Source organism: Pangasianodon hypophthalmus, chromosome 22, assembly GCF_027358585.1.
Source record: "Pangasianodon hypophthalmus isolate fPanHyp1 chromosome 22, fPanHyp1.pri, whole genome shotgun sequence".
Classification (NCBI taxonomy): domain Eukaryota; kingdom Metazoa; phylum Chordata; class Actinopteri; order Siluriformes; family Pangasiidae; genus Pangasianodon; species Pangasianodon hypophthalmus.
In genome coordinates this window covers 5,589,755-5,611,373 of record NC_069731.1, presented here as the reverse complement: position 1 = coordinate 5,611,373, position 21,619 = coordinate 5,589,755, and the positions used below count along the sequence as shown (strand labels likewise).

The following is a 21,619-nucleotide window of genomic DNA, read 5'->3' as shown; positions in this document are numbered from 1 at the left end:
ACTGAATTTAAATGCCCACTATGACGAATGTGCGGCGGTGAAAATGAAGATAACTACAACATGCCCACTGTCATGTGCAGGTTAAAGAAAACGTGAACTTCCAGTCGGCTACATGCCACAGTTAGAGGGTTTGCAGGGCTGTTGCAGGTTTTTTTTGTCCGATTTAGACTACCTGTACGTTGCTCTAATGCTGTCATCGTGGAGATATATTTAAATCTGAGTGAACATTATAAGAATTGCATGATTAGTGTAAGTTTCTATTTATCTCTAGCTAGAGAAACAGCTCCAGGACACAGTAAATGATATGAAAGGGTTGTTGAGGATCACTGGACTGGATTTCGGTGAGGAGTTCACTACAAGGGAACAGAAAAGTTCTCGGATTGATTACAAACCTCAAGAAAGACTAAACCAAGGTGAGAGACTTGAATTGAACTGAGTAGACTTGGATAGATTGCAGTAAGTGTTTGTTCTAGGCACTGACTTCTCTCCTGCCTTGCTCTGTGTTACTGTAATGTTTAATTACAACATCATGGAATAATCATCACATCTCTCTTCATGTCTTTCTTTAAACCAGGCTGGTTGAGATGACTTCTCAGACTTTTCAGGCCAACATGGACAGTATAACACCAGTTCAGCAGATGGTGGCTTCTTGTTCTGGGGCTTTGCTCACATCATTGTTTGGTAAGTTCATCTACACACACACACACACACACACACAAAATTTGTTTGCAAATAAAAACTAAAGTACTTCTTTCCTGCTTACTCAGCCTGTTCTGATGCCCCAGTGCCAGCAAAACTTCATTTAATAAATATAGTAATAATAATAATAATAATAATAATAATTTATATTATAATGATTTATATAGTGCCTTTCTAACATACAAGGTCACTTTACACCCACATACACACAAAAAGTTTTAATTTTTGAGTTTTGATTTAGATTTAAAGGTGCAATTTTTAGTCATTTTTTTTATTTCTTACTTGTTAGCTTCATTCTCTTGATACACTGCATTGCCAAAAGTTTGTGGACACCTGATCATAACATTCATCCCAGATTTAGTCCCCCTTTTGCTGTTATAATAAGCTCCACACTTCTGGGAAGGCTTTCCACTAGATTTTGGAGCGTGGCTGTAGGGATTTGTGATCATTCAGCCACAAGAGCATTAGTGAGCTCAGGCACTGATGTTGCATGAGGAGGTCTGGGGTGCAGTCGGTGTTCCAGTTCATCCCAAAGGTGTTCAGTGGGGTTGAGGTCAGGGTTCTGTGCAGGACACTCGAGTTCTTCCACTCCAACCTTGGAACACATATATAGGTGCAATGGTCAGGTGTCCACATACTTTTGGTCATAGAGTGTATGTTTAACCTGTAGTTAAGCTATAGCTATAGTTACAGCACTGAGGTACGTTACACCACCATAAATAAGTACACAAATAAATAATAAATACAAAAAAAAATTAACAAGGCCACTGTTTAGTCAAATTTGAAATCCCTACTGTTCAACTAAAAGGAATATAATAATAATAATAATAATAATAATAATAAAGTTTATTATTATTATTATTTTATGTAGCGCCTTAAAAAGGTCTCTCAAGACGCTTTACAAATTATGACACATCTTTTTCTTCTGTTTTACAGTAACTCCATTGGATGTCATAAAGATCAGACTCCAGGCACAGAGAAGTCCTTTATATAAAGGTGGTTTAAAAAAAAAAAGACATGACTCTGATTGTTATACCTTGTATTTTGTGCTGAAATGTATTTTTTTTTCCTTCAGAAATCTTCTAAGCTCCATTGATTCATGTATACTCAAATTTCCCTTCTGTCCAACAGGTAAATGTTTTGTGTATTGCAATGGCCTGATGGATCATATATGCGTGTGTGAAAACGGGAATGTAAAAGCGTGGTACAAACCTCAGGGTCATTTCAACGGCACACTGGTGAGACTCTAAGACAAATCCAGCTGTTACGCCGTTACTGGAATTTTTGAGATAGCTGTTGTGTGGAAACTGTGGTCATATAATGTTTTGCGATACAGGATGCCTTCATCAAGATTGTACGCATGGAAGGGATCAAGTCGCTGTGGAGTGGCCTTCCTCCAACACTGTAAGTGTATGTTTGGTTGTTTTTTTGTTTTTTTTTTTAACGTTTATATATAACGTGGGTAGCGGTGTGTTTGGCTGCTAGCCAGAGCTATCTTTCCATTTTTAGCCACACTATTCCTGTTCCACACCGTTGACACCATTCTCACACCATTCCTACGTTAATGATGTTTTACGTACAGAGAAAATAGACGTTTCGACAGAATAGACAGATCCAGATCTTTACTTAGGAGACTGTTCTTGGGATGAGAATGTTCTTACGCAGTGTTTTCTCTCGACAGAGTTATGGCAGTTCCAGCTACAGTGATATACTTCACCTCTTATGACCAGCTCTGTGCTGCTCTCAGGCACCGGATGGGGGAAAGATCAGACCTGGCACCGCTATTAGCTGGAGCAATAGCTAGAGGTAACCTTTGACCCCATGTGTTAGCGTTAGAATGAGTCAAACTGAATCTACTGTCAGAAATGTCTGCTCTGGAGTGGGTTAGGATATATGATATTTTCACTTTAGGAACCCAACATAGGCAGGACCGACTTTCCTTTTTTTCAGGATCCAACTGAAAAACCTTTTATTTCTATAGTTCAGTGCAAAAGTTTGTGTACCCTTACTCCAAAATAATGGCACTAACAAAACATTTAAAGTGAGGATTCACATATGTTCTGCTCTCTTATAGATAAAAGAAAAAATAAATTACTATTATTAGGTGCAGCAAGATGATAAGATCTTCATTAAGTACTGTGAAGTGCAAAAGTTTGTGCACCCTCACTTCATAATGATGACACTAACAGAATTTAATGCAAGGTTTCAGAAATGTTTATCCATTAGAAATAATGAAGGAACATTACTGGATTAAGTATTAATTATTAAAAATATGTATAGTTATTATTTGATTAAGAATTTAGAGTGTCATATTTGTTAACTTACAGTTAAGTGCAAAAGTACACACCCTTATGTCAGAATGGTGACACCAACAAATCATTTGTTTTTTTTGAGTCCTGTTTTACAAATGTTCCATTATAAATAAAGAAAACTAATTATTATTAGCTGTGCAATTACTTTAGCAAAAGTTTGCACACCATAACTTCAAAATCATGACACCAACATCATAATCATACTGGTATATGTGATATAAATATAGACTTTGTCCCACTTGTCTTTAAGGACTTTTTCAGATCTCCTGGTATTTGTTTAGAATTTTTGTAATCTGTGTTTGTGGATTTTTTTCCAGTAATTTTTCTTCCATTTTTGGTAGCGAACAGTGTTTCTGTTTCTTCCCCCTCTGAATAATCATTTTTCCGGTTAGTATTTGTATCCTTAAACACCTTGTTGTCTTTTTATACCCCTTTGCAGCTTGTGAAAGGTTAATATTTTCTCTTTTCGGTCCTCATGATTGTCTTTTTCCGATTTTGACTCTAAACTGCTTACATAAAATGGTTTGATAATTAACAGTTTTAAATTATTAAACACCTTAAAAAGCTCATTCAAAGAAATGAACTAGAGCACGGCAATGCTGATGCAAACTTTTGAGCTTGCTAACAGACAACTCAACTGCTACAACCTTTAGGCTCTAACAAGTATTTAATAGGAAAACACCATTAAATGAACATGGAATCCTGTTTTACAAGAGAAAATGTAAAATAGGTGCAAGGGGGGTGTAAACTTTTGCACTCAACTGTAACCTTTGCTAAACATGTATTAATAGAATGGGTAAATATTGAATCTGTTTTGTGTACACAAACTGTACCTTTTATGGTCACTGCCAGATTGTTAGTGTGACGTAACCACTTTGAGATATTACCACACACACTAAGATGTGTGTTCTAATGATGAGGTTTTTTCCAGCTTTATGAAAAGTTTCTCTTTTCCTGTTCTTATAAAGCTTCTTTAAAACTTCTTAAAGGAAAATGAATGACATCCTGAATGACTTTCATATCAATATTTATAATTACGTGACCTTCAGTGGTGTCCAAGATTTAATTTATAATGAAATTCTAAATTGACTTCTTTTTTTTTTTTTTTAGTTAAAATGTCTTTCATTGATATATTCTATTTTCATTTTTGGTTAATAGTTACCTACGTTACCCACAATTCCGTATGACTACCTGCTGGTAGTGACACTAGTGGGAATTCCTCTCTACCTAAACAGAGTGATGCAGCAGCGCTTTAGTCCTTTAGTCTGTCCAGCTCCCTTACCTCATCATCTGTACACTCTGCTCAATCAGATCAGCTGCCAAAGCTCCTACTTTCATTCTAATACTGCCGTCAACTCGTAGATCGCTAACTGGCTGAGCTGAGTCTCTGCTGTAACTCGGCGCAACTGAATTGTATAAATGCATTGCATTCTGGGACTTTGAATTCAGCATTTGCTCTAAGGTGTCTGCTCTGCTACACTGGATTTCCCATTAATATGATTAATTGAACCTCACTGAAAAATGAGGAATGAGGAAAAAGAACAACAAAACCTGTCCATGATCACATATGTTTTCTCCTATTAAACACCACTGTAACTGTGCTAGCATTGTCCTCTTGTGACGTAAACACGACAGACAGCTTCTAACTTCTCACCAGAATGCCTAAAGACATCACAAGTATTTCAATATAAACATAATTAATGTCTTTCAGGGGGGTGTTTTCCTTTAAATATGATTTTTAGACCTGAGCGAATTACAAAGGTTGCAAATAACAAGTGACGAAATCAGTTGTCAAGTGACGAAATCCAAAAGGTTTCCAACACAAAGTATGTTGTTAAATGGTAGAGTGAGCATCAGATTCAACTCTCTCTCTCTCTCTCTCTCTCTCTATTGATCTTCTACTGAAGGTGATTAGACTTTGCCCTTAAGTAAACAATCAGGAAAAATAATTAGTAACAATAGTAATAGATAGAAACACTGGTTACAAAAGGGGAAGAGGATGTGATATATTAGTTAGACATGAGTCATGAAATCCTGAGTTTTTTTTTTTAAATCAAATACAAGCCAAAGTAGAATTTTTGTTATTTTGTGTTTTTCAGACTGCAGAAAATCTTTCCTTCCAAATACTTCGATTTGAGCTGCTTGAGCTGCCTGAATATAACCCTTGAGTCATGTGTGTGAATGTGTGTATTGCAGTGGGCTCCGCTACTCTGATCAGTCCGCTAGAGCTGATCCGCACTAAGCTGCAGTCAGAGAGACAGTCATACAGAGAGCTGAGCGCCGTGATCCGCTCGGCCGTACACACTGAAGGCTGGCTCGCTCTCTGGAGGGGTCTCGGGCCCACGCTGCTCAGGGATGTACCATTTTCAGGTAAAAAAAAAAAAAAAGTGTTGTCTTGCTTGGTGACTGTGTTTCAAACAGCCTTTGGGTGGCTCACAGAGCAAACACAAGCAGCAGGACTAGAGATCTCCACAGTCAGGGTCCGTGCATGCAGTGTTCTTTTCAGGGGAAAGTAGCTAATGCATGCTTAGCATGGCACTAGAAGTCACCAGATGATGTCATGATGATAGTTTGCTTGTTCAGTGAATCAACATGATCATTTGCATATCAAAACATGTAACATGAAGAAGGAGGATTTTTAGAAAATAGTCCAAAATGGTCAAAATAAGTCAATTTTAGTTGTATAACGCAACAACTTTTAACAATGGACATTGTCCCAAGGCAGCTTTACAGAAATCCGGATATAAAAATTAAAATTATATCTGTCCCTTTACTTTAAGTTTTAAGTAAAGACTTTACATTTTAGACTGAAAGGAAAAAAAAGCTGAAATTTTGATGGAAAAAAAAAAGATTAAAAAAAAAAACAGATTAAATAGGAAGTTCTCAAAAAACTTATAAGTGAGTCTCATGAGGGAAAAAATTTTATATGTCCTCTGTAGCACATTATTCATTTCATTTGACCTACAGCGAAAAATGTTATCTTTAAAAGTGTTGTATCATTTCAGGCATTTGGAATTAAAGAATGAGAATTATGCTACAATAGGCAAAAATACTCAAATGAAATGCAAAATTCAGTAACAAACAGGCTATACCTTACCTCACTGGTCTGGTTTCTCAAGCTATAGATATGAGAAATTTGATAGATAGTGTGTTTAACAGATAGGTTTAATAGTGTGTGTGTGTGTGTGTGTGTGTGTGTGTGTGTGTGTTCCTTGCAATGATCAGTAGCATACTGCTACTAAAAAGAAATAAATACATATTAAAAAAAACCCTTTAAACTGGTGGAATAAGTTATTTTTAAAGCATATTCATACAAAATGACCTTTTACTATGCTTCCAAGTCCTTAAGTCCCACTGCACTGTCTATTTTAGTATAATCCCTATCCTAACACGGTCTTTTGATTTATCAGTGCTGTGTATAATTTAGGTATTCTTTCTTCACAGAGTTATTTGTTCACATTATGCTTTCCCTGTTATGTTGTAGCATGCTAATCTTGCACCATGTGCCTCCTCTCTTTTCAGCCATGTACTGGTACAACTATGAGAAAGGTAAAGCCTGGCTGTGTCGCTACAACAAGACGACTGAGCCGACCTTCAGCATCGCCTTCATCTCAGGAGCAGTGTCCGGCTCTGTGAGTCTGCGCTCTTTATTACACGATAAGTAGCTTAGGAGTATAAAACACAAATCCTTAAATAGGGTTGTACGATTAATCATGTGGCAGCAGAGCAATGCATAAAAACATGCACATACATGTCAAGGGCTTCAGTTAATGTTTACATCAAACATCAGGAAACGTGTGATGGTGGTTCCAGATGGGCTGGTTTGAGTATTTGAGAAACTGATAATCTCCTGGGATTTTCACACAAAATACTGTCTAGCGTTTACACAGAATGGTGCAAAAAACAAAAAATATCCAGTATTCTACAGGCAGAAATGCCTTGTTGATGGAAGAGGAGAATGGCTAGACTGGTTCGAGCAGACAGGAAGGCTAGTGTAACTCAAATCACCACTCTTTACAACCGTGGTGAGGAGAAAAGCATCTCAGAATGCACAACATGTCAAACATTGAGGTGGAATGGGCTGTAACAGAAGAAGACCACATCGGATTCCACTCCTGTCAGCCAAGAATGGGAATCTGAGGGGCTTTACCAAGCCCGAAGCGTGTGAAGTTTAAACATACAGACCAAATTGAAACTTTTTTGGGAAAAGGAAATAAAAAGTAGAGTTCGTTCTTTGTATTTCTGGTTGTTGGACCTATATCTCTGCTGGGTAACTATGAATAAAAAAAAAAAATAGTAGCCCTGATACAAAATCTTCTTGTTTGTCCACCCCTGAACAGACAAACTATACACAGCACAGACACAAACTTGTCTTCTGTTGAGCATCCTATTTATCCTTTGTTCCTCCTCCTCCTCAGATTGCGTCAATTGTAACGCTGCCGTTTGATGTGGTGAAGACCAGGAGGCAGGTGGAACTGGGTGAACTGCAGGCTAGGAAATGTAAGTTTTCCAAACCTCCTGTTCTAAAATAAAACCCTTCCCCTGGGGGAAAAAAAAAACACAGATAAGATGTTGGACAACTAACTGCCTGATAACAGTTAATGATTAATGAGCCATATTTGTTAGACGCTCAAATGAATAAGGTTTGCTTGTGTGCTTGCTTCAGTAGTGTCATCTCAAGCCTCGTGTTCAACCTATACAGTGATGAAAAGAATCGTGGCAGAGAGCGGCATCCAAGGACTGTTTGCGGGTAAGAGTTCTCACTAAATAGATTATTACACATAACTAAAGGAAATCAGTTTATGTTAAACAGTGAATTTACCCACTTGTAATCATTTTATAAATATACGAGCCCTTTCCTTAAGGAGGTGAATTGGGCAAGATTTGTCCAAATTTGTCAGGATTTGTCTCTGATGGTTAAATAGGTAGAGCTGAATAAGATTTGAATGAATATTTTTTTTTTTTTACTTTGAACCAGCCCCAATCCCAACCCCAATTTCCGCCCATGTACACAAAGCTCCGCCCCCAGAATTTACAGTGGTTCAGCTAGTGTTAGCATTATCAGGGACTCTCATGACATTACTTTCAAGTGCAATTGGCAATTCAGCTGCTTGAAAGGCAAGTTATAACACTATACCCATGCTAATTTTTCTCCTACTGATCATTTCCTACTGATTTACGAGAATGGTCAAGAGTGCCTTCGCTTTCTTGTTTTTGTTTGTAATAAGGGCTTATGAGCTTTATGTTAGGTTATGTTAGATTCAACTTTACTTTTCAACTTTAGACAACGAAATACAGTTGAGCTCTGGTAGTAGTATTCGTAGCTAAACGAAAGGCTATTCAGATGCTTGAAAGCCAAGAGATCTGGCTTGTGCTGATTTATGAAAATGGTCAAGTTTGCCTTGACGGTCCTGTTTTTCATTGTAATGGAATAAAAAAAAACGTATCTACTTGATTTATGTAAAGCAGGCCAATGAAACAATTCAAAGCTTTATACAGATTTCATTTACATCGCTAAACATTGCTAATTCTGTTTCACGAAAGTGCTGTCTTTCGATTAAGTTTTTTTTCCAAACACAGCACAGTCTTTTGCTCATAGGAGAAATATCTGCCAGTGCTGGGCGCTTGCTGATTTCAGCCATTTTTAGGACATGGATTAAACAATTATTTTTTCACATTCAACATGTTTTCCAGGTTATTTGTACAAGTAAGAAATAAAGAAGCACCACCAGTGTTAAGTCATTAAATGTAATCCTATTTGAAGATACAGGAAAAGTTATGATCACATGCTGATGTTGTGGATAATCATATCAGGTTTCATACTGTACATTTTTATACTGCTTCATAGTTGAATTTTTTTCTCTCTCTTTCTGTGTGTTAGGTTTCATGCCTCGGCTGATAAAAGTGGCTCCAGCCTGTGCTATAATGATAAGCACTTATGAGTTTGGCAAGGCCTTCTTTCGCAAACAGAACCAGAAGGACAGACCAGTTCTCACACTGCATACCACCAACACCTAATCACTCCATCTGTCATACACTCTTTATAACTTTAAACACACACACACACACGCACACGATTGCTTCAGCTAGGATCTGAAACCATCCTGCAAACACTCATCTAGTTATAATGAATCATGAGCAAGCTGAATAACGTTGGCCTTTTGGTACGGATTCGGACGGGAACAGCAGTACATAAATTCCATGTGTGAAGAAATTTTGGCACCCTAAATACCCTCAAGTTAAGCTTTATGCATAAAAAAAATCACCCAACTCTGATAAACCTGCATGATGTGTGTTTGAGAATTACACAACAATAGAAACACACACTGAATAATCCCAAATATCCTGTATCTGAATGTTAGTATTTTATTGTCCAATTATATTGTATTAGCTGTATTGCTAATCCCTCCACTCTAGAAACGCTTTTATAATATTCTTGTTGCATAAATAGTGTTTTTTTTTATTAAGTCTATTTCTAGCTGTTCAAATGAGATATACACTATCTCGGAAATTTGTTTTCGTGTGATGATGAGGATGATGATGATGATGATTATGATGTGAATGCATTTTATTTGATCAATTAAATGATTAAATGGTTTGAATGATATTAGACTGACTCGTCTTCAGTGTTTTTACCGTAATGTCCTGTTTTCTTCTAGATTCAGTTTACATATTTGTGGTTTAGCCTGGAATGTAATAAAATAATTAATGTGAGGAAAAAAGCTTAATGTGGCTTAATTTTACAACAAAACCAGACCAAGCCATGCCAAATCTCTCAAACCCTCACTTTGTCATAACCATATTGCTCAAAGAACATTTTTTATTACTCTTTTCAAAAACCCATTCTAAAGAGCTTAACACGACTTAATGTGTTACAGCAATGACATAGAAATACCAAATTCCTCCTATAGTTTATTAATCGGAACTACTGTCTACTACAAAATATGACTCTAATGTTAATAAAGCTTAATGTAAAACTATTTACATTAATTTTCTGGAGTCATTTTATGCTAGTAGACAGGAGCTACTATGAATAACCTGTAATACCGTAATACATCTACGTAAACATTTTGTAGACGCACGGTCTACAGATACAATCACGATAAAAGTAATTTAGATGGGTTTTCTAGTTAAAATATCATCCTAGCTACTAGTCGATGTTATATATCTCGCAAAGCTACTGTTACCTAGCTTTACCTCCACTAACCCGTTTCAGGAAAATAATTTTTTAAATCAAACTTACTATGAAATATAATGGAAGAAATGAAAACTGGAAAAATGTAGCCAGATGAGGTTTTCACATAAATGTTTCTGACACTGAGTTTTACAGTATTGTTAATAATACTGTAGGTTTTATGATTATTATTATAATATAGTCACAGCAGTGTTACTGTAGCCATACAGTAAGATCCTTTGATGATTATGATAGAATCTGCCAGTGGTGAAAATATTTTCCCAGTATACCAAGTGTGTTACAGTATCAAAGTGTAAAATAGATAAAATATTATACTCGTTTGAACATGTTAGGCTACAACTATGTGTAGCCTAACTGTGATGCGTCTTCCTTTCTGAAAATCGACAACAACCTAAGAAACCAAGAAACATTATGGGTTTGGAAGAAATAACATTTATTGGTTCTATTTTGGAATGTAATCAAGTGTACAGTATCAAAAATGCACAAACATCATTTGCAAGCAATTTCGTTTATTTAAGAAACAATGACTAATGGATGTACAGAAATAAAGTGCAAAAATATTGTCTCATTGCCCGCAGCCTGACACCTCGCTAGGGCTTAAGAGAATAACGGTGAACTGTAATGAAGCAACTTTTTCACTCTTGGTCTCGCTCATCACTTTACATTCATTGTGTTTGTTGGCTTGAGAAATAAAATCACCTTACATAAAGAGATTCAGCAAATAAAATTACATTCAAAGTTTAAAAAAAATCCTCAAAAACACTTGCTGTACATTTTAATAATCTAGAATTTGCTTTGATTTATTGCCATTTTAGATGATTTTTTAATAATCAGTGGTCTTGTTTCTGTACATTTTCTGATCGAGAATGTGCTATTTTTATAATCCTTGATCTACAGTATGTTCAGTGAAAGCCAGTGGGATGTAATTAGTGTTTCATCTTACTTCATAAGCCCATATTTCATTAAACAATCCACTAATACACTGTCAAAGAAAATGAAAATGATGTGGATTTGAGAAAAAAAAAACATTTTGGAGTTAGAGTAATTTGACAGGAAAAGAAAATTCAAAACATTTTTCATGAAAAAGTCATTAAAAGTCAATATTGGATCATTTTTCAACCTAATCTCTATCCAATGCATCTGTACTCTGGGTTCTTTCACAGGTTCTTTGTATAGTTAATGGTTCTTAACTATAACTTTTCCTAAAAGGTGTTCTAATGGAAACCCCTTTTGATAGAGAAACACTGCTGAGTTCTACTTTTCAGGGTTCCCTCACAAGGGCAACCGTAAAACCCAAAAAAGGTTCTAGATTTCACATTTTTTGTATTTTAATTACTGCAAATGAGAATTCAGACATATTTTCTTTCACCGAGGAAAAAAAAAAACAAAAACACAGAACATTGTGATATACCAACTTATAGTAAACAGGTTTCTTGCTCCTGCTATACACCATAAATACAGGTAAAAATGAAGAAAAAAATAATAAAAAACAATATTGCTCTGATTCCTGCTAGAAGTCCTGTTACAGTAATTCACAATGCTGTTGATTATCACGTGACAAGAGTTTTTAGACAGACAGGTCACAAGCCATCACATTCCATCAGGCTACACTGAACTGATGGTGGCAAACTAGCTGCTTAAGGTATAACACATGCAGGAGGACACAAAACGATCAAATAACTGGAATATACAAAGAATCCAAATAAGCGAATAAAAACACACACACCAAAAGCGACCAGGTGGGAGATTTGTGGTCTTCACATTCTCTTTTAGCTAGTCCTTCACATTCTGTTTTAGCTAGTTAGCTCAAGTTAATCGGCTAGCTACCACTGGCTCAACCCATGTTACTAAATATCCTTTCAGCCCTATAGCGCTACACTTTCTGAGTGGTAGCGCTTCAGTGCTAGTTGCCAGAAGGTTGTGATTTCAAACCCCAGGAATGCCCGAGAGTCACTAAGCTTCACCCAATCAGCTGTATGCCTGTTATATCCTGTTGGATAACAGCAGGTACCAAATGAATAAGAAATGTGATGCTTATTTCCTGGATTTAAAATGAAACAGCTAATAATTAGCTGTGTAAGTAAGTATACTAAGTATTTAGATGGACAAATGAAAACAAGGCAGTAACTGCTTGCTTATCTGGGCAAAAGTACAATACTAGAGTGTAAGGAGGTTTAATGCCTTTAAAGCCTCTCCCAAGCACATATTCACAGGAAGATCATGTGCAGTATAAAATTTTTGTCTTTTTTTTTTTTAACTCACCTGACTGTGAGTGTATGTTAATCCACAGAAATTCAGAACTTTTAAACATGATACATTTGACCAACTTCAAATAACTAAATCAATAAATAGACACAATACACCAAAACTAACACTGAGTTTTGGTGAATAGGAATGTGCATTTCAGCAAACAGCAAATAAACCTAATTTTATCCGACATGTACAAACTGACCACGATAAAACAGAAGCTCTGGATTACATCCGACATCTTAATCCACTCTATATCTTTTCTAAATTAAAGAATTCATTAATAGACAATACAGAGAGGCAGTTTTGGCAATTGTCTTGAATGTAAACATACTGCACATAATTTTTTTTCGAATAGGTTTTTGCTAACCATGACCTTTAAAGCCACAATCTGAGATTTAGGAATACCAAAATGGCTTTAGGCAAGGTTTTAAGAAAGCTGATAGAAGGGACTCAAGCTTTTAATGCATGAATGAACCTGTTAAAAGACCTGGATTCTGACCAACTCTGAAAACAGGATGAATTTCCTGATTTTGGCTTGTAACCATTGTAAGGCCTGCTTAAATCCATTTTTTTTTTAAATTCATAAAGCATAAAAACTATTTTAACACTGCAAAAAATGAAAATATCTTCAACACAATTGAATTTATCAAACACTTCTCATTATGAGCTTACAATAAAATACATATTGGAATATTATTAAGTATATTTATAGACATTGCATCTTGTTCTACTCAGAATTTTTTAAAGATTTATTTATTATTTGAGTTATTTAAATGATTTGAAAAACAAAAACGGTACTTAATCCATAAAACTACCTTTTACTCATTGTACCTTTCACCCATGTTAGCGTTGTCTGATTTCCTTTAACTTGTGTCCAGACTTGCCAAATGTGTCCATCAAACGCTTCCCTGACACGTTAAAAATTCTCTAGTGTTCATCAATCACTGTCTAGTAATAAGGCAAAGCAAACAAGCACAATTAGCCTACTACTTTTTTTTGTTGTTGTTAAATGTGATATGCAAATCAACTTATGAATATGTAAGAGCAGGGCACTTCAGTCTGACTTTAAGGATGTAAATTGAGGCAACAAGGGGATTTCTGTCATGCGCAAATTAGGCTCCGGAAAGACACGAGGAATTCAGGCAAACATGTTAAAGTAATTATGACTAGTTCACCCATCATAACTAATAAGGAAAAAGAATCTGAGGAGGCAAAAAAAACAGCTTTGTGGACAAATTAGCATGAAATAAGTAGAAGGACTTATAATATATAAAATATAAACACAAATTACATCCAAGTCCCAAACTGAAAATAGGTCCTGAGCTTAAACCGAATATTTTAAACACAGCTGCAGATTATTCAGTGAATGTGACTAAGAAATAGATACAGTCAGGACCATAAGTATTTGGACAGTGACACAATTTAGTCATATCCATGGGTTCCAGATTTCAGCCAGTCATTGACTGCAAAGGATTTGCATCCAAGTATTAAAAATAATCCTAATAGTTATGATTGTTATTTGGTCCAAGTACTTTTGAGCCTGTGAAAATGGAGGAACTCCAAAAATGGCTGCAATTCCTAAACAATTAATGCAGTATTTTTGTTAAACACCTTGAATTAAAGCTTAATGTCTACACTTCCATCACATCTTGATTGCTTCATTTCAGATCCATTGTGGTGGTGTATTGTGTCACTGTCCAAATACTTATGGAGTTGCCTGTATTAAACAGAGGTGGACAAATCACCAGCATGTGCTCCTGGTACAAGCGGATTATGTGCATGGGATATTCGTTTTTTATTCATAGTTATCTCACTCACAACTTTAGTTCCTACCTGCAACTGATGCACAAAAATTGAGTAAAAACTTATCAAGGTTTCGTCTTTTCCCGACACATATGACCTCTCGTTAAATGTACATAAAGGCATTATGAAGAAAAATACACCTTTTAGGGAAGCAGCAGAGAGAATAGTTGACTCTGGTGTGTGCACATACCGCAGTTAGTGCAGTTAGCTTGCTTTGCTAATCTGCTAATTAAGCAAGTACAAAGCCTAGCATGCAACATGTAACTCAAACAACCGATTTTGCCCCTGTAAACGTAGGGTTAGTGCAAATAATGCAAATAAACATGGAACTGGGCAGCACACTGGAGCTTTTTACTTGATTTTACTTGATTTGTCCACCCCTGTAGCATAGTGTTTTAAGCTGGAAAATAAGAAATGTGAAAATAAGAAATTAAGAATTGCACATTAAAAGACACAAGAGTAATACTGATGTCAAGCTTTTAGGTAGTTTTCCATGATTTAGCTTTGATCATTTGATCATGTGATTTAGCACAGTGCAGTCAGATCTGGTCCAGTAACAGAGTCTGATTCTCAGACTCTAAAAATGTTTAATACTATGCTTTCAGTTTATGGTTAAATAACTTTAATACATGTATATGTACAAAATGTGTGTGTGTGTATGTGTGTGTGTGTGTGTGTGTGTGTGTGTGTGTGTGCGCGTTTAGGACGGAGTGAGCCCTGGGCTGGTCATATCCGTAGTGGGACTCGCCAGATACTCACTGGACTTCAGGCTGGCCAGAGATTTATAGCTGGCCACTGAAGTCAGAGACCCACACAGACCTCTGAGAGACGGCGTGTCCTCTTTACCTACAACACACACACCCACACACACACACACACAGATTAACATCTCACACAGCTCCAAATAAATTTGGTTACCCAGATACTATTTTGGGCTGTAATTTGTAATAAGCAACAGGGCCAGCAGCACAGCGATGAGATCTCTTCAGATAAAGGATGTAATAAAGAGTGTGATATTAATGCAGAGAACCCGTCTACACACCGAGACAGATAACCGGGACGGGGAAAACAATATGAAGGATGACAAAAATCTTATTACTCCAATGCTAATGCTGATGATGTGTAGGCTTCGACACTATTATAAAATACTTTGAAAATATTTAAAAATAAAATATACATAATAATGCAGTTTATTAGTAACTACACCAGGATATCTAATAGACTGTAATCTCAGCGTATACTGAGATTCATTGGCCACTTTATTGGCCACTCAATCCCACTGTAGCCTCAGATTCCTGTTCTTGGTTGAAAGGAGTGGACCCCGATGTGGTCTTCTGCTGTTGTAGCCTACCAACCTCACGGTTCAAAGTGTCGCACATTCTGAGATGCTTTTGTGTGCACCACTGAGCTGTTATTTGTGTTAATGTAGCCCTCCTGCCAGCTCAATCCAGCCTGGCCTTTCTCCTCTAACCTCTCTCAAACAAGGCATTTCTATTCAAAGAACTGAATTGTTTTTTCACACCATTCTGTGTAAACTTTAGAGACTGGTGTGTGTGAAAATCCCCGGAGATCAGCGGTTTCTGAAATACTCAAACCAGCCTTGTCTGGCACCAACAACCATGCCACGGTCAAAGTCACTGAGATCATATTTTCCCCATTCTGATGTTTGATGTGAACATTAACTGAAGCTCTCAACCTGTATCTTCATGATTTTATGTATTGCACTGCTGTCAGTTAATTGGCTGATTAGACACCCGCATGAATGTGCAGGTATAAAGTGGCGAGTGTGTCTCTCTCTCACAATAGAAGCACAAGGACAAAGCACACTAAAACAAGCTTTTATTTCCCTGTCTGATCCAAATAACATACAATCATTAAGCTTGTGTTTCCACATAACAGTGCTATAACAGTCCTCTCTAACACATATCGATTTCCTTTGTGAAGATTGATCCCAAAATAACTGACACACAGACACACACACAGCGCTGTACCTTCTCTGTGCCAGGGGGCGAGTCCGGTCTTGCCATCCAGACTGTGCGTGTGTGTGTGTCCCGGCTCCAGGGACATCTGAGACAGGCTCATATCGGCGGACAGCTGGTCCAGACTCGGAAAGCTCTTCCTGTGAATACACACAAACACGCTTCCAGAAACGATGCTGTTGTTCCTCTTATAGGGAATGCTCATACACACATTCCTACTCAAATACATTTTAGAAATATGGGGCAATTTCGAGTCCTTGATTATTCTACTAAATTTTGCAGCTGCACGTCTTTAATGGATTTCTGCTTCACCTGCTGAGCAAAAAGCTCACCTAGAGTCCAATACAGACTATCCAAAATCCCAAATCTGTTTCCCATAATCCACTCTGTCTAAGGAACAGGGAGTGGCATTTGACTGTTTAAGAGCCCATGTACTACCACTACATTTAGTCACTTTCTAAATGTATTTCCTAAACTATTTGGCTAAATGATCCTTATGTATCAATCTTTTAAAATAAAAATCAAACAATGGAAGATTCATAAAAATTATTTTATATGCAAGTACTTCATTTCTGACGCTCCTTTTCAGTGGCTGAATCTCAAACAGCATCTACTGGATATATAATATACTGTATAAGTTGTAAAAGTATCATATATTATATACACCCCATATAGTGAGCATCTGTAGTGAATATGGTATTATTTGTTGGAGGAACTTTAGGTAAAAAAAAAAAATAATAATAATAATTTAAAAAAAAATATAAATAAATAAAAATAATAATAATAAAAGCATGAAGACGATCTGATGATGCTTACATGGATTTCAGATCACCTATGAAATGTAAAATTGAGCTTAATATCAGTGGATAAATATAAATGAATGTGAAACTTTCTGATAAATGATGATATTGAATGGATTGTGCAATATGAACACAGTGTAGAGCTACTACTTAATGTCTACTGTATGTGGCAGTGTAGCATTACATTAACCATAATAAAGAGATAAGTATGTCCAGTCTCATGAGTTAAAATAAACACAATAAGCAGATTCATACTCTTCCCAGCGTCCTGTGCGCTTCTGGTAGAGGAGGGTGTCCAGAGCGACGGCGGTGCCGTCCATGGCACCGGGCGAGGGCCACTGATTGGTCAGGTGAGAGGTGAGCTCCTGTCTGGATCGCAGGTCATGGTTCTTCAGTACAGTTCTGCTGGCGTTTGGAACACACCCATCCACCCAAGACAGAGTATTTGGTCATAATCACATGCTTTATTGATGTATAGTGAAACTGGGAAACAGCATTGCAGTAAGTTGTAGCTAAGAGCTGTGCATTCGCTTTCTACGCAGAACAAATCCATCATAAAAGAGGAACTGGATGTTCTAGAGACAATGCAACTCCTAATTATGAAATACCCACATACTGTAATTTCACTTCGTCAAGAGAGAAGCACTTAGTGCTCTACTTTGCAGGACATTTTTTGACCTTTTTAAAAACAGAGTGGCTGCTTGCAGAGAGAAGAGAGGAAATTGCCTCAGCAACTGTATGCAAATTGGCCGAAAGTGACCTCGAAACCACGGCACTATAAATTAGTAGCAAAATGCTGGCATCTGCAAGCTTTATTAATAATCCAGGACGCCTCTGCAGCTGTAAAGTGCAAGGTTTCCACTGTGCTGGCACATTTGGTGATGCTGACCAGGAGTTGAAGCACATCATCATCATAATTCGAATGATACTTTTGCAGTATGAATAATCAACCAAGAACCATATGTTCTGTACAGCTATTGAATAGACTACGTGACCTGATTCAGTTCTTGACACATACTGGAGAAAATGCACACTTATGTGACTATATGGCTATTTTTTTTTTAAAGCTGTAATTGTAGAGTGTTCATTTCATGTCAAACTGAATATAAATTTGCATTTATATTTTCTAAAGTCTTTATAACTTCTTACAGTACATTTCTGCCCATGCTAATTCACATCACATCGAAATACTAATTTCCCAGTCTGAGGAAGTGAACAGCTTCAAGCAAAATCTCCAATCGGTCATCCTGTTATCATCATAACTCACACATGACATGAGTACATTAGATTAACAGAAGTGTCCGTGTATATTAGGGGAATACTAATACATTAATCAGAATGAATAGATAATATGTTCTAAATTGATACAAATACAAATAGGAGGTGTACTCCTTTTTTTTTTTCTTTTTTTTTCTTTTTTTTTTTTTTTGAGTGAGCGGTCAGATATGAAGCTGAAACAAAGATGACGTTCATTAACATGATATTTACAGCATCTCTAGTAACTACCTGGTCAGGTTAACGTTGGTTTCAATTACACCACTAATTCGTTTATATTTTGAGAAATAGATCTAAATTTGTTATAATATATTGCAAGCATGTGCAAAAATAACAAAAATAATAACTCTGCGAGCAGGATTTAAAAAAAAAACAAAAAAAAAAACAAAACAAAGGTATGAACTCAAGTGATGTAGCTGAGGTTGAGGAACTGTCAGAGGCAGCATTAACAGAATAACTCTCATATTCTACATTACATTCCTCTAAAGGCTGCCAAACCTTCTTTATCATATAGTCTACTAGATTTTATTATATTCTGTTTTGATTATGTATATGTATATGTATATCTTGTTCATTGTTGTTCTGTTCATTGTTGCATTGTGGGACGAGGCACTAAGGGAAAACATTTCACTACATTACATTACACATATGTAATATATACTTCACAAAGAGCCTTGAACCTCGAACCCTGAGGATGTTGACAGTGCTAGCATTTCTACATCTGATTTTTGGTTCAGTGTTTCCCAACATTTCTAAAGAGTGGTAGAAACACTATGTTTGAAACGAACTTCAGGTTTAAATCTAAATTTGGATACAGATAGGAATATTTAGAGCATTAAACAGAAACAGATAGTGGCATAGCGGTATACTCCGCTACTGGACATACTAAAGAAAAAGCAGATCTTAAGAGTTTTAATAACACAGCACACTCTTACTCATTACACCTCCTGCCATCAAATATCTCTTTCTCTCTCTCTCTCTCTCTCTCTCTCTCTCCCTCTCAACTCTACCATTTTTATCCCTCCCCTCCTCTCCTCTCCTCTCCTCTCCTCTCCTCCTCATCCATCAATCCGTTGCTCTGTCCTCCCCTCTGCAATGCCCTCGCAGAGCCAACACACTGATGAATGTTTGATTACTCAGCACTTTCATCGTAATGAGCTGAAAGCAGTATGCCTCTCCTCGCTGTGCGCTGGCTGTGAAACATTCCCGATGCAGTAAACATGTGAAGAACAGAAAAATGTGCTGAACTAATGTGATCAGAACAGCCTAATACACATGCTGAATATTCTTGCCATCTAAAAAATTTAAAAGCAGACACCCTGCACTTAAAATTGTATTAATCTACCAAATGGAACATTATAATGAAGTGCTGTGCCAGCTATTCTGGGAAGAAGCAGAGAGAAAAAGATTACTCAGACTCAAAAGGTCTTCTTCTGGGTCACCAACACACATAAAATAAAATCGGAATTGCTTTAAATAACCAATTTTGAGTACTTCAGTAAACGCCAGGTAAGTTTCATCAGTACTGTAATCTGAATTGTATCCTGACACGATTTCAATCACATTGTAGTTCAATGCTTTAGTGTTGATTAATTTTCTATATAAGAAGCGCTGGTAATAGTTCCAGCCGAAAGACAAATCACCGCTCATTTATATTAATCGTTAATCGTTAATAAATCATTTAAACTGATTTAACCCTTTGTTAAGCCTACTTCACTGGGACAAAAACACAGAGGCCACGCCTCCTTCACTGAGACTGACAAGCACATAGGTCACACCTCTTTCATTTAAACTTATTTAAACCATTGTGTGTACTGACAGGAAGCAAAAATGCTACGCCTCATTCGCTGGGACAACAAGTACAGAGGCCACGCCTCCTTCACTGAGACTGTCAGGCACATAGGCCACGCCTCTTTCATTTAAACTGATTTAACCCATCGTGTGTACTGACAGGAAGCACAGAGGTCACGCCTCCTTCACTGGGACAACAGGCACAGAGGCAACGCCTCCTTCGCTGGGACAACAAGCACAGATGCCACGCCTCCATCACTTGGACAACAGGCAGAGGCCACGCCTCCTCCGATGGGACAACAAGCACAGAGGCCATGCCTCCTTCGCTGGGACAAAAAACACAGGCCACGCCTCCTTCATTTAAACTGATTTAACCCTTTGTGTGTACTGACAAGAAGCACAGAGGCCACACCTCATTCACTGGGACAACAAGCATGGAGGTAATGCATACTTCACTGAGACTGACAGGCACACAGGCCACGCCTCCTTTATTTAAACTGTTTTAAACCTGTGTGTACTCACAGCTGGTCCTGGAGCTCCAAGATGATGAACTCCAGCTGTTCTTTCTCCAGTTTATGGTTGATGCCGGCTTCTGCAAAACGCTGCAGTAAAGCTTTATTTTGGGAGACGGACTCTGAAAGCTGAGCCTCTCTCAGACGAACCAGCTCCTCTAGATAACCCTAAGCGTGCACACACACACACACACACACACACACACACACACACACACACACACACACAGTAAATATGGTTGCACTGCCTGTTTTGTTCATTCCTTTGCAAAAAGTCTAGGTTTAAATCCATAGATGATATAAAACACAAACACCAATGCATCATATAAAGTTGATAGACTGTTTCGATCTCTGCTACATGCACACACTTGCCTTTTGTTCCAGCACCACTCTGTATTTCTGCTCCACTCTTTTACACTTGCTGTACCAGCTGCTCAGGTCCGTGCTCAAGCAGGCGGCCATGTTGGTCTCCGGAGTGCTGGCCTCGCTGCCACTGCTACCCAGAGTCCTCATCTCCTCCTCGTCACTGCTGATGCTGTCCGAGCTGAGAACCACACACACACACACACACACAATGGTTTTAATCATTTCCAACATGGTATGTTGGAGTTTTTACAATGTGTTAAGGTTTACGTGTGTATCAGAATGTTCAGCCTTACGTTTGCGTGAACTTGAGGTAAGGTGTGTAGTCAATCACAGCAGGACAGCTTCCATCCAAACTCTCACCCTTCAGACAAAAACTGTCAAAGAACAGCGATTTATCTTGAATTACAAGAATCACACTCTTTTCAGAAGACATTTTCATGACTTAGCATACAAGATAGCTATATTTCATAGACAGGCATCTTAAAATAACATCTGCTGACATCATTAATGTTAAATTATAAATTAAGAATATAACCCATAACAATCTCTTACTAACTGATCAGAGAAATATTAGATTGCAATTCAATTTTACTGAAATAAAACCGTGAGATGTACTCAATGTTCTAGTAGCTGATTA

General features: G+C 37.2%; 2 protein-coding genes across 9 annotated transcripts in view; one reads left to right on the top strand and one right to left on the bottom strand.

The window, feature by feature from the left end:
- Window positions 1-37: 37 nt before the first annotated feature.
- Window positions 38-9,618, top strand: slc25a40 (solute carrier family 25 member 40). 4 transcript variants are annotated; one of them, XM_053228131.1, is made up of 11 exons: window positions 38-174; window positions 272-413; window positions 575-681; window positions 1,636-1,937; window positions 2,036-2,103; window positions 2,381-2,505; window positions 5,208-5,381; window positions 6,534-6,643; window positions 7,430-7,511; window positions 7,681-7,761; window positions 8,893-9,618. In XM_053228131.1, exons 3-11 carry the CDS (start codon window positions 585-587, stop codon window positions 9,027-9,029), a joined length of 1,176 nt encoding a protein of 391 aa, XP_053084106.1. In that variant the 5' UTR covers window positions 38-174; window positions 272-413; window positions 575-584; the 3' UTR covers window positions 9,030-9,618. The 4 variants fall into 4 exon arrangements, with proteins under 4 accessions (XP_053084106.1, XP_053084105.1, XP_026780572.2 ...); XM_026924771.3 differs by having other exon boundaries at window positions 52-413; window positions 1,636-1,695; window positions 1,831-1,937; XM_026924770.3 differs by having other exon boundaries at window positions 54-413; window positions 1,636-1,695; window positions 1,831-1,937; window positions 7,678-7,761.
- Window positions 9,435-21,619, bottom strand: part of rundc3b (RUN domain containing 3b) — a 35,427-nt gene continuing 23,242 nt past the window's right edge. For 2 of the 5 annotated variants that reach the window (XM_026923889.3, XM_026923887.3), the window contains exons 6-11: window positions 21,276-21,356; window positions 20,989-21,160; window positions 20,627-20,784; window positions 17,294-17,443; window positions 16,251-16,378; window positions 9,435-15,105 (exon numbers count right to left, since the gene is read on the bottom strand). In XM_026923889.3, the coding sequence (XP_026779690.2) occupies window positions 14,960-15,105; window positions 16,251-16,378; window positions 17,294-17,443; window positions 20,627-20,784; window positions 20,989-21,160; window positions 21,276-21,356 (835 nt within the window). In that variant the 3' untranslated portion in view covers window positions 9,435-14,959. The remainder of the gene's footprint in view (window positions 15,106-16,250; window positions 16,379-17,293; window positions 17,444-20,626; window positions 20,785-20,988; window positions 21,161-21,275; window positions 21,357-21,619) is intronic. The other 3 variants (XM_053228129.1, XM_026923888.3, XM_026923890.3) reach the window with 2 other exon arrangements.